General features: G+C 47.0%; 1 protein-coding gene across 3 annotated transcripts in view; it reads left to right on the plus strand.

Moving 5' to 3' along the window:
• The first annotated feature begins 5,476 nt into the window (after positions 1 to 5,476).
• Positions 5,477 to 12,744, plus strand: part of ANO3 (anoctamin 3) — a 347,490-nt gene continuing 340,222 nt past the window's right edge. Inside the window, exon 1 of one of the 3 annotated variants that reach the window (XM_083164196.1) lies at positions 5,477 to 5,868. In XM_083164196.1, coding sequence (XP_083020322.1) covers positions 5,823 to 5,868 — 46 coding nt within the window. In that variant the 5' untranslated portion in view covers positions 5,477 to 5,822. The remainder of the gene's footprint in view (positions 5,869 to 12,744) is intronic. The other 2 variants (XM_083164191.1, XM_083164192.1) reach the window with 2 other exon arrangements.

Raw genomic sequence — 12,744 nt, forward strand, 5'->3', positions numbered from 1 at the left:
ATGACCGTACCCCCTCCTTATGCATAATGACCGTACCCCCTCCTTATGCATAATGACCGTACGCCCTCCTTATGCATAATGACCGTACCCCCTCCTTATGCATAATGAACGTACCCCCTCCTTATGCATAATGACCGTACCCCCTCCTTATGCATAATGACCGTACCCCCTCCTTATGCATAATGACCGTATCCCCTCCTTACAGATAGCGCCGGCCTTATTATTGCCGCCTGGACGCCATGGCGGAGGTTCTGGCGCATCGATATTTTTATGGCGCTGGCGTCCGCCAAGCAACATGGTTGCTCGCCATGTAATACAATCTGCCACCACTGGGTGGCTAATGCTCCATCAAGATACAGTCGGAGTGATTCCTCCATTCGCCGTATTACTATACTGTATGAGAAGCTCGTGCGCGATTAGACGCTCATGCGCGATGAGGTGCTCGTGGGAAATGATAAAGTACAGTACAGTAAAGTAAATTAAAATGAGACACTAGTGAACGTACAATACAGTACAAGTGAGCAAATGGAGGAGGCGCTGAAGTCAAAGTGCCTCCTGCCTTTCCAGAGTTGGACGGTATCGACTTGCGCTAAAATAAAGTACAGTACTACAGTACATGACAGCACTAATCTATGAAAGGACAAACTCAGACAATCCATGAAAGAACTACAGGTATCAGACGCTGGCGGGCCGTCCTCGGGGTTCTCGCCAGGGGGGCGTCTCAGAGGCTGCAGGGGTACTGGTTTTGCCATCACATCCTGCCACGGGTTACATGACCGTACAGTAGTCTAGTGGTTAGCTGCGCGGCAATCCAAGCAGGAGGCCCGAGTTCGATTACGGAGGGGAGGGGGTTGTAAGATAATTTTGATGTTTAATTTATTTATTCATTCATTCATTTATTTATTTATTTATTTATTTATAAATGCACAGTAATCAATAAAGCTAGCGTAGACCACTAAATGTGTACTGAAGGATTCACAAGCCGAGTCCTGACAGACCAGACTTCACGGAGGTTCAGGCGCATCTGCGGCCGAATCTAGATACTGTAGTACACTCGGGAGATTTAGCCGCTAATGCGACTGAACCTCCGCGAGGACCAAGAGTTACAGTATGAGTTGAAGCGTCCAGTGCGAGGTTTGCCGGGGGTGACTGGTTTAAGAAAGCCCTGTTTCACACGCTGCAATACTGTATTGTCTCTTGCAAGGAGTAATGAAGTCAAGCGCCTCCTCCCCTCCCCCCAGGGGTGGAGGGGGTCGGCTAATACAGGTCATTACACTTCAACATCTCCTGCAGAGCAAAGAATCCACGAAGGGGCGGGCCGTGCCGTCCTCGGGTTTCTCGCCAGGGGGGCGTCTCAGAGGCTGCAGGGGTACTGGTTTTGCCATCACAACTGCTGCTCCTCCTCCTCCTGCCACGGGTTACATGACCGTACAGTAGTCTAGTGGTTAGCTGCGCGGCAATCCAAGCAGGAGGCCCGAGTTCGATTACGGAGGGGAGGGGGTTGTAAGATAATTTTGATGTTTATTTATGTATTCATTCATTCATTCATTCATTCATTTATTTATTTATTTATTTATAAATGCACAGTAATCAATAAAGCTAGCGTAGACCACTAAATGTGTACTGAAGGATTCACAAGCCGAGTCGTGACAGACCAGACTTCACGGAGGTTCAGGCGCATCTGCGGCCGAATCTAGATAGTACACTCGGGAGATTTAGCCGCTAATGCGACTGAACCTCCGCGAGGACCAAGAGTTACAGTATGAGTTGAAGCGTCCAGTGCGAGGTTTGCCGGGGGTGACTGTGTACTGTACGTCATGTGTCGGGAAGTACCTCCCGGCCATGACGTACATGTACGTCAAATGGTAAACTCAGTCACTGTTTCATTTTTTTAGTTTATTTTTTTTTTCTCACTCATTTTCTCACTCATTTTTATTCTTCCCGTTCACAGCAGTCAAATAAATTGCAGTTCCTCTCTGTCCGCATCAGCATGATGCACTCTCGGCTGAAGAGACTGGATCACGCTCGTGCCAGCGGCATTAGAGAGGTGCTCATCGTATAATAAAGTTCATGTAATTCCTGCGCATCATGCACGCGCTGAAGCACAAATCTTACGCATGCGCAAATGAGGTTTTTAAAAGTGACATCTGGTGGTTGGTCTGTGATATTGCACTCGTCGTGAAGCGCCACGGCGATTCGCTACATGTATGCGCCATGGCGTGTGTCGGAAACATCGCCATAGGCGGCAATAATAAGACCCGCGCCATCTGTATGCATAATGACCGTACCCCCTCCTTATGCATAATGACCGTGTCCCCTCCTTATGCATAATGACCGTATCCCCTCCTTATGTATAATGACCGTATCCCCTCCTTATGCATAATGACCGTATCCCCTCCTTATGTATAATGACCGTATCCCCTCCTTATGTATAATGACCGTATCCCCTCCTTATGTATAATGACCGTATCCCCTCCTTATGTATAATGACCGTACCCCCTCCTTATGTATAATGTCCGTATCCCCTCCTTATGTATAATGACCGTACCCCCTCCTTATGTATAATGACCGTACCCCCTCCTTATGTATAATGACCGTACCCCCTCCTTATGTATAATGACCGTATCCCCTCCTTATGTATAATGACCGTATCCCCTCCTTATGTATAATGACCGTATCCCCTCCTTATGTATAATGACCGTATCCCCTCCTTATGTATAATGACCGTATCCCCTCCTTATGTATAATGACCGTACCCCCTCCTTATGTATAATGTCTGTATCCCCTCCTTATGCATAATGACCGTACCCCCTCCTTATGTATAATGACCGTACCCCCTCCTTATGTATAATGACCGTACCCCCTCCTTATGTATAATGACCGTATCTTCTCCTTATGTATAATGACCGTATCCCCTACTTATGCATAATGACCGTATCCCCTCCTTATGCATAATGACCGTACCCCCTCCTTATGCATAATGACCGTACGCCCTCCTTATGTATAATGACCGTATCGCCTCCTTATGTATAATGACCGTATCCCCTCCTTATGTGTAATGACCGTACCCCCTCCTTATGTATAATGACCGTACCCCCTCCTTATGTATAATGACCGTTTCCCCTCCTTATGTATAATGACCGTATCCCCTCCTTATGTATAATGACCGTATCCTCTCCTTATGTATAATGACCGTATCCCCTCCTTATGTATAATGACCGTATCCCCTCCTTATGTATAGTATAACGACAAAGCACTGAACATTTCACAGTCGTTGACCTTGAATCTTCTGACAGTTGACCTCATAAAACCTTTTATTTGACATCACACAAACTAATTAAACAGAACATTTCATCAGAATGTTGACAGATTGATTAATAGCAAGCCTGTAATGATAGGGGCTAAGGTCATTAGGTCTACAACATCTAGGTCGACAAATATTGGGTTGACACCACTAGGTCGACATGCAGCAATCTCGACATCGGTTAAGGTTGACATGGGTCAAGGTCGACATGGGTCTGGGTCGAAGTGAAATTAAGTCGACACAAGCATTAAGTCGACATGGTCTAGGTCGATAGTCAATAGGTCTACATCCAGTTTTTCACTGTTTTTTGAGCCAACATGTGCCGACAGGCGGTATTTCATACCCTACCATCCACTAGGGCGCGTTGGGAGAACAAAATAGTGTGCCGAGCGTAGCGAGGCCCCGTGCCAGGAGCACTGCGAGTGAAGTGGTGCACTTCAAACTGTGTCCATGTCGACTGTGTCGACATTCGGGTTAAAAAAAACCAGTGAAAAACCCCATGACGACCTTTTGACTGTCGACTTAGCCCATGTCGACCAAATGCTTGTGTCGACCTAATGTCATGTCGACCTACACCCATGTCGACCTTGACCGATGTCGGCCTTGCTGCATGTAGACCTAGCAGTGTCGACCCAATGCTTGTCGACCTAGTTTGAATTTGGGGAAATAACGTATTTCTAAAACCTCCCCCCCCCCCACACACACACACATTATAGTTCAGTCAAAAACATATCTGTAGCTGGTGGTTGTGCTTGGATCTACATTTGCAAAATATTTGTTTATTTTTTTGCGGCCGCAGATGTAACTAAAAGCAATTTGTCGCTGTCTCTACCCCTTCCTCTACCTAGCGGGCTTATACTGCATATAGCCCATTCTACCGTCCGCTGGAAATTCTTCTCTATATGTCTCTAGGTCAATACTACAGGACATCCCCAAAAGCAGTGAGCGAGGGCAGCACCGCCGGCCCCGCACTTCAAACACTTACTAGTTGGGGCGAATGAGGCTCTTTAATAATAAAATGTTTATCAACATTTTTCTGTGCTGTTAAACTTTTAATAGTATATACTTGGGGACTGGTTCAATAAGTTGCGAGTTGGGTAAATTGTTATTAGAAAGAAAAGCCAAGCAACGGCATCTCTTCTCGCCCGCTTCCTGCCGATCTCGCCCCAGATTCCGCAAATAAACATTGTTGAGTCCAGGGCATCTGTAACGCCGAATATAGACGTATTTACTCATTCCAACTCTCTGGAAGAGTCTAATAGCATCGACACCTTCATATCCTCTGGCCTTTATTCTGATCGTGCGGCCGGATCCGAATATGCGGCCAGCACCGTGCGTCCTAAACCCCGCCTTCCATACGCGGTAAGAAGCTGTCTGAACGGACAGCACGTGTATTTCTCATGAATACACCTCCTCCATCTCAGTGAACCTCCCCCATCATTCGATGGTCGCAGACCATCGAATGCAGGACCGAGTGGCCAGGCAGCTCCCGCCACCTCAGACCACATGGGCATTTCTCCGTGCAAAAGCAGGGATCTGGGCGGGCAGCTGACATCCGGCGATGTCATATGTCCGCCCCCTACACGTGCGTCACGGGCGCATTAACATACGTACGCCCAGCGTTTGCATGGGAACGCCCATGAAACGCGGGGTGTAAACATATGGTAATGAGCCCAAACAGCCCTTCACACCCCTCTCCACCCCCTGTTCGTAGTGTACACATTTCATGCGGAATGTGGCCGTGCGTCCCGCTCGCACATGCGCAGACACAAAACATCGGCGGCACGAACGCACGTGGATATTACCGCACCAACCAGAATAAGGGCCTCTGAGTGCCAACATTGCTGTGAGCGATTCTCAAAATATCCAGCGACTGTTCTTTTAATATAAATAAATACAAACACAGCCAAGTCAATTAATTAAAGTTAAGTTAAATATTGCACCCAAAAAAATGTCCGGATGCTGTGAGCAGCTCCGGCATTTTTTACGGAAATTTCAGGATTTCTCACAGCAACGTTGTCACTCAAAGGGTTAAAATGCCAAATACTGATGGCTCTGAGCAGAACTTCTATTGATCACAGCAGTGCGGTTTCGGTGCACATTGCTGAGCACTCAGTGTAGATTTGGCCTTCTGTGGTGCTTTGCTGTAAGGCTGTGGTATATGGAGCGCAGTGATGCTTTGTTGTAAGGTTGCGGTGGTGTACGGAGTACTGTAATGCTGTTGTATATGGAGCACTGCAGCATGCGGTGAGGAAGGAGAGAGAGCATGATCCCAGCATTGCTGTGAATTATCCAACCAGCAGCCACTAAGGGGAGTGTGAGCCTGGACCTCCCTCCATGGTTACTATGACAACGGGAAGGAGCTCAGCTCATCTGTATCTTAGTATCAGCAGCAGCGGCCGTGGATCAGGCAGGTGTCGTGTTCCTCTCTCACCAGCTCTCCCCTTATCCCGGGATCCTTTCCCCCTGTATCTCCTATGCTGCCTCTCCCTAGTCCCTGTGCAACCCCTAGGAGAAGATGGTTCACCATTCTGGCTCTATCCAGTGCTTTAAGCAGCAGAAAGGTCAGTGGGATGGTTCTTCCTATGCAGTGTGCCCTGTCCTTGTGCAGCGTGTGCTCCTGTACTGCTATGTGCAGGGTAGCCAGCCTGATGCGGATGAATGGGAAGTCATCCCTGCAGGCTGCTGTCTGCCCCTGTGTGCTGTCTCCGTCTGCAGTATACACAGTGCTCAGCGAAACTTGTGTGTTACTCTGTATTTGTGCAATTACAACTTACTGCATTGAAAGTTCTGCATCCCCTGCGGACGCTGGCTTCCAATGGCTGTATACTGTAATTCCACACATTGCACATTCCTGGCACTAGCTACTGTGCTGCTGCTGCTGGGATCAGTGAACTATTTGTTTTGTCCAACTTTTAACTTTAATTGTTCATTCTGTTGCCTGCGGTTCTGCGCAGTGTTTTGTAGCTCTGTCATTAACTTGATGGATCAGAAAAGCAGTTCTCTATCAAGTAGCCAAAATATACTGTACTGTAGTGTTATAGTATGAATTGAACTGTACAGTACTGTAGTTTAGCAAAGTGTGAAAAACTGAAGTTTACGCACATGCATAATTGGAAGATTGAACTATATACAGATAGAGTCTCCCGTATCCGGAGATCTCTTATCCAAAATATTGCAAAAACCGCTTGTTTCGTATTTTTTTTGTTTTCGTGTCCCCCGATGTCCACAGCGGACTTCATGATCTTCTTCAGCGTCTTTAGTGGTTCCCAGGAGTGCATTGCGCATGTGTGCGGGCACACCGGTGACATCATCGGCGTGTCTGCAAACTCGCGCAATGCACCCCTAGTACCGCTGAATACGATCATGAAGGCCGCCGTGGACGCCGTGGGACCATCGGGGGGACCAGGTAAGTATGTTTAAATTTTTTTTACCAAAAACCGTAAAAATCCCAAAATCTTCATGGTCCCAAGCATTTCGGATAAGGGATACTCAACCTGTAGTAATAGGTAATGACATCATGGAAGAAATGATGGTTTAAATGGTTTGTAAATAAGTTAACAATGTAAAAAAGTAGCGGTGTTTTGTTTTTATGAATATTCAAGTTAGTGCACTATTTTTTTATCCAAATAATTTGTTCTGATCGTTGTTGATTGTGATTTTTACGGTATTAAGGGCCTGATTCTGGTTCACTCGCAAAAGAAAGTTCTCTCTCTAGTGGAAAAACATGTGCAGAGAGAGCAGAGCCGGCCCTAGCCTAAATGACGCCCTAGGCAAGATTTTGACTGTTGCCCCCTAGCACCGCCACTAGTTCCGTCTCTGACCCTGCTCCCCTTTCCCAGCACCATCAACCCTCATCATAGCAATCATCATTTTGGTGTCCCTACCTGCAATATTTTAAATAGAACCAGCGCACCCATTCGGTGCCTTTTTAGCTGAAAATTCATCTTATTTGCAATGTTATGACCAGCACACACAAGGAGCTTCTGATGAGTAAAATGATATGCAGCATGCCTATATTCTGTGTGCGACTGTGGCTGTACCTGCATACGGAATGCTATGTTACAGTGATTTCCATGAATACACTATTTCATATGCAGACACAGCCTCACTCACACACAGAATATAGGCATGCTGCATATCATTTTAATCAGCAGAAGCTGCTGATGCCCCTAGGCATTCCAAATGCCCTAGGCAATTGCCTAGTTGGCCTATGCCTAAGGCCGGCTCTGAGAGAGAGAGAGTAAGATTTGTGTGGGGGTTTTACTTCAAACTGAGATCTCTATTGCAGTGTAAAAATAAAGCCTCCAATATTTACCCTGCACAGAAACAAAATAACTCCCAACTCTAACTCTCTCTGCACATGTTACATCTGCCCCACCTGCAGTGCACATGGTTTTGTCCATTAGAAAGATAATTTACTTTTGCAAGTGAACCAGAATACACCCCTAGGGAAAATCGCTAAAAGGGGGCGAAAAACTCGCAGTGTGTATGCACAGAGCATTTTTCAGTGCAGCGATTTTCCCCATCATCAGTCAGCATACACGCTGAGCAAAATCACCCACCTTAATTGCTCAAACAGTCGTGCCTCAGGTGTGCTGTGTATGAACTTGGTACAGTACAAGGATGCAATTTCCCCGCTGCCGACTGCAGAAAAGGGGGAGTGGTCGTGAGAAGCGGCCGTGGATAGTCAAGATCCGGCCGTGAGCTTTACAATTTACGTCCGTTCTCGGCAAACCAAGCACGACTGCTTTTAAAGTCGGTCTTTTTTTGCCGAGATGCCTGTTCAATGCCGTCAGGAAAGACAGCATTGAATAGGCGCCTGCCGCTGTTTCCCCTGTCGGAAATAGCGGCAGGGGATTGAATACCCTAGGAGTCTAGGAGTGCACAAAATAAAACTTCATTTTTTGGGGTCAATTGAAACTACTTTAAAAAAAAAAAACATTTGTAACTTTTTCCTGCAATTGCCCCCCTCCCCCCCCCCCCCCAAAAAAAAAGAAATACCTGTCCCACCAAGACAACGCCTAATATGACTGCCTCACATGAATGAACCCATTTTTTTAAATTTTTCACATTATCACCCCAAAAATTACATTAATAAAGCAGCCAATATTTACCTGCAGATAAACAAAATAACTCACCCAAGTCTAACTCTCTGCACATGTTACATCTGCCCCCCTGCAGTGCAGCATGCTTTTTCCAATAGAGAGATAATGTGCTTTGCGTCTCCTTAAGGGATTCATTTTCTAAAATGGGAGATCTATTGAAGATGGGATGTTTCCCATAGCAACCAATCAGATCCTATCTATTATCTTCTAGAAGGTGCTACATCAATAAGAAGTAGAATCTGATTGGTTGCTATGGGCAACATTCCATCTTCAGTAGAACTCCCTTCTTAGTAAATTTACCCAAAGTCTGAACATTTTTATCTAAAAACGTGTATATCCCCTCCCCCCTCCCCCCTCCCCTCTCTCAGCTCCACTGTACTCAGAAACATGCACAGACTTTGCGTCCAATTCTGAATCATACCCCTTTTCCACTAGCCTAAATATCCTGGGTTTTTGCACGGGAGCAGTGGCGTAACTATTATTTAAGCTCCCCCCCGCCGCACATTTTGACAGCCCCTCCCCTTTACCCCCTCCCCCCACCCCACCACCTTACCCCTCCGCCCCCCCCGTTTATACCTCCACCTGTACCTACCGCTGTACCGCATCAGTATGCGGTCCCGGCCAGGTCTCCCTGCTCTCCCGGCTCCAGCTAATGAAATTGACACTTAGAAAATGGCTGCCCCCGTACAGCAGACCGTTTTTAAGGAAGCTATAAAAACATGGGCAGTATGACTGGCGAGTCCCTGAGCGCCCAAACACGTCTGTTTAGCAGCATTACAAGGGGATCTACATGTTTATTAGCCGAGGGCACCTGGAACATTTAATCAGGCCCTGGTTGCATCTATCGCTATAATCTATCTATAATTTATCTCCACATTTATCCATTTTCCCTGTGCTCTGGTATTCTTATCTTTTTACTAGACACTTCTATAAAACTGCATTAAATGACTATGACATATCCAGTAATTCAGTATAAAATTTTACAGTTTGTTTAAAAGTCATTTTGTTCTAATAACTAATCACAATCGGATGGTATGAAGTGACAAGAACCCAAGATTCGTATTATATCATAGAATACAGTATATTGCAGAATTGCATCTCTAGGAATCCCTTCAAATGAATTACCCATGGGAGTCAGGCTCACAAGGCCGACCTGTCATATCTTATGTCATATTTCATTTGTTTCCTTGGTACTCTTTACCAAGAACGGCGTCCATCGCGGGCATCGCATGTACATTGCATGCCATTATAATGGCATGCGATGCGACCGATGCGATGCCCGCGATGTCACATAGAAATACATGTTAAAATGTAAATTGCGTCGGTCGCATCGCATGCGACAAAAAATCGCATGCGATTCGACCGACGCGATTACCCCGATTTTACATAGGGAACAATGTTAAATGGTCCACAGAGGCCAAATAGCCACCCTCAAGTGTGAAATGGCCCCCCCAATTGTTAACGCCACCCCACTATAAACCTGAACCTGAAGCGTGGCGAGCGCAGCGGTATGCGTCCTACGACCTCTTCATACCCCCACTATCCACATCGGCATGGAGTTGAGAATAGAAAGTGTGGCGAGCGCAGCGAGCCACCGCGCCCGAAGCGTGGCGAGCGGATGCGGATACCTGTGGAGCCCGCGAGGGGACGCGGATACCTGTGAAGGTATCCGCGGCCCCTCGCGGGGCTCGCTGCGCTCGCCACGCTTCGGGCTCGGTGGCTCGCTACGCTCGCCACACTTTCTATTCTCAACTTCACGCCGACGTGGATAGTGGGGGTATGAAAAGGTCGGAGGACGCGTACCGCTGCCCCTCGCGGGCTCGCTGCGCTCACCACGCTTCGGGTTGACGTTGATCGTGGGGTGGCGTTAACAATTGGGGGGGCCATTTCACACTTGAGGATGCCTATTTGGGCTCTGTGGGCCATTTAACATTGTTCCCTATGTCAAATCGGGTCAATTGGGCCATTTAACATTGTTCCCTATGTGAAATCGCGGTAATCGCGTCGGTCGCATCGGTAAAGAGTACCGTTTCCTTTTCATGGATAGTTACGGAACGGAATTCATTTGGCACATGGGATTGGCTGATGCCATCTCAACCTGATGTTTTATCAGTTTTACCATTTATCTGGAACTGCTCCTGATAATTATAATATCGTTCTGCCAAATTAAGAGGGAATAAATTATTAAGGATGGTCAGAATGTACCGTAATCACATGTTAGGAGCATGTGTTGTGTAGAAAGTAAGAAGATCACTACTGTTATCCCTTTACTCCTGAGTCGGACCCTGCCATCAGTACTGCATGAATACATACTGTATGTGCAAGAGGACTATACCATTGGAGGCTTTTTGGATCCCTTACCCAAAACTCTGAGCTGCTCCTGGCGATCGAATCGCCAACCGCCAGCCAAAGCTATCCACCGGAAGGGGGCACATGCGCACGAGACGACGGAGCCCTCCACCACCTGCTGCAGCTTCCCCAATGCCCCCAGAAGCTGCCTCCAGCTTCCTCCTAACCCTGCCCGTCTCCCTGAAGTGAAGACGGGCAGGGAAAGTGCTCTCCGCCACTGTGTTGACAGGGACACATGTGCGTGCAAGGCGCTCGTGCGTCCCCTTCAGATGGAGCGCCTCTCTGCCGGCGATCGCCATCTAAGGGAATCTGGTGATTCCCAGCGCTGGCTGAGAGGCGTTTCATCTGTACACATACTGTATACATAAACTATTGGCATCATTAATGCAGCAAAAGAGCAATGCATGGGAACCCTGCAGACTAGCGACGACAGTTAATGCATTAGTGCTAACTGGGTAAAAAAGAAAAAGACTGAAGTGATCACAATAACTTTTTTGCAACATAAATGTTGATCTTAAGTGCCTAGAACATCATAAGAAGTTTGGATGCAGCTAATAAGTTACTTAATTCATAAAATATCGACAGGCAACATGTTAAAATTCTTAGAATATTGACAAGTGAGATGCCCGGGTATGGAACCTACCCCCTGCTCACCCGATGGGCACTACCAACAGTCCCCTGTCTTCCTGCTCCTGCGTCTTGCACTGTGGGAAAGACGTCATTACATCTCCCACAGTGCAAGGCGGCAAGGAGCTGCATTGCCGCAGGCAGTGTTGGAGTGGCTCACGGGGCACAAGGGAAACCCCTGGGGGGGCCCACCTCCTATTATAGAGAGCAGGTTCCAAACTGTGGACATTAATTATACATTATACATGCACTATTTTACATTATACTGAACAGGCATTCCCAATCTCGGTCCTCAAGGCACATCAATAGTGCCTTTCTCTCTAAAAGTTGGCCCAACTTTTCTGGCTGCTGACCACACCCCCTCTGGAGTATGGCCACACCCCTAATGTGGACCCCTATAACTTAATTCCCTGGTGAGCCTTTCATGCCCCAGTCCAACACTGGCCCACTTTCTGGAAATGTGAGGTTGGCGGCAGAGGGCAATGACAGCACATGGCGCATGGCTGCCCACTTATGGGAATGCCTCTATGCTCTGCAAATACATAGAAATGTCCATCAACCATTAACCCCAACATACAGATGGAGTGCCTCTCAGTCAGCACTGGGAATCACTGGCGGAGAGGAGTTGCATCTGATGGGGACGCACAAGCATCTTACTCGCTCGCGTGTCCCAGTCACTCAGAGGCAGAGAGCAGAATCCCTGCCCATCTCCGCTTCAGGGAGATGGGCAGGGTTAAGGCGGAGTGCAGGGGGCTACGGGCGAGATGGGGGGTTTGGCGGGGAGGCGTCGGAGAGCTCCATCAGAACAGGGTGAGCAAGCAAATAGAGTGTGCGCGCCCCCTTTCAGCGGATGGCGGCGGCTGGCAGTTGGCTTTTCTATCGCCAAGAGCAGCTCCGACTGTTCTCATCTTTCATCTTTGAGTACAGAGCAACCAAAAATATTTAAAAGTTGAGCTTCCTCCGGACTTTCTACATTTGTTTTATCCAACTTTACTGCTCAGAAGAGATGTATTAACAGTTTTATTATTCATGATTGTCTTTAAAAATATTTTATATTCGATTTGCTATAATCCATTCTCAAACTTTGTTCTTTTGTAACCGGATTTACTTTTTACACATTTTAATACTGTATATTCCTATTATTCCATAGTGCATTTTCAATCCCTTCTATCAATGTAAATACTGTTCCCTCTAACAACCCACAACACTTTCTTGTATAACCGCATCAGCTGCCTCTAGTCCTGGCATTTGTGCCTTACTGCACTATATGCACTTGAAACATTTATTTTTACTGTTTTTATAAATTTCCGTTTGTTCTCATGCTGTTTCAGGCTACAGTCTGCAGTGCTCCAATGA

The sequence above is a fragment of the Crinia signifera genome, chromosome 11 (genome assembly GCF_055691185.1).
Source record: "Crinia signifera chromosome 11, ASM5569118v1, whole genome shotgun sequence".
Taxonomy (NCBI): domain Eukaryota; kingdom Metazoa; phylum Chordata; class Amphibia; order Anura; family Myobatrachidae; genus Crinia; species Crinia signifera.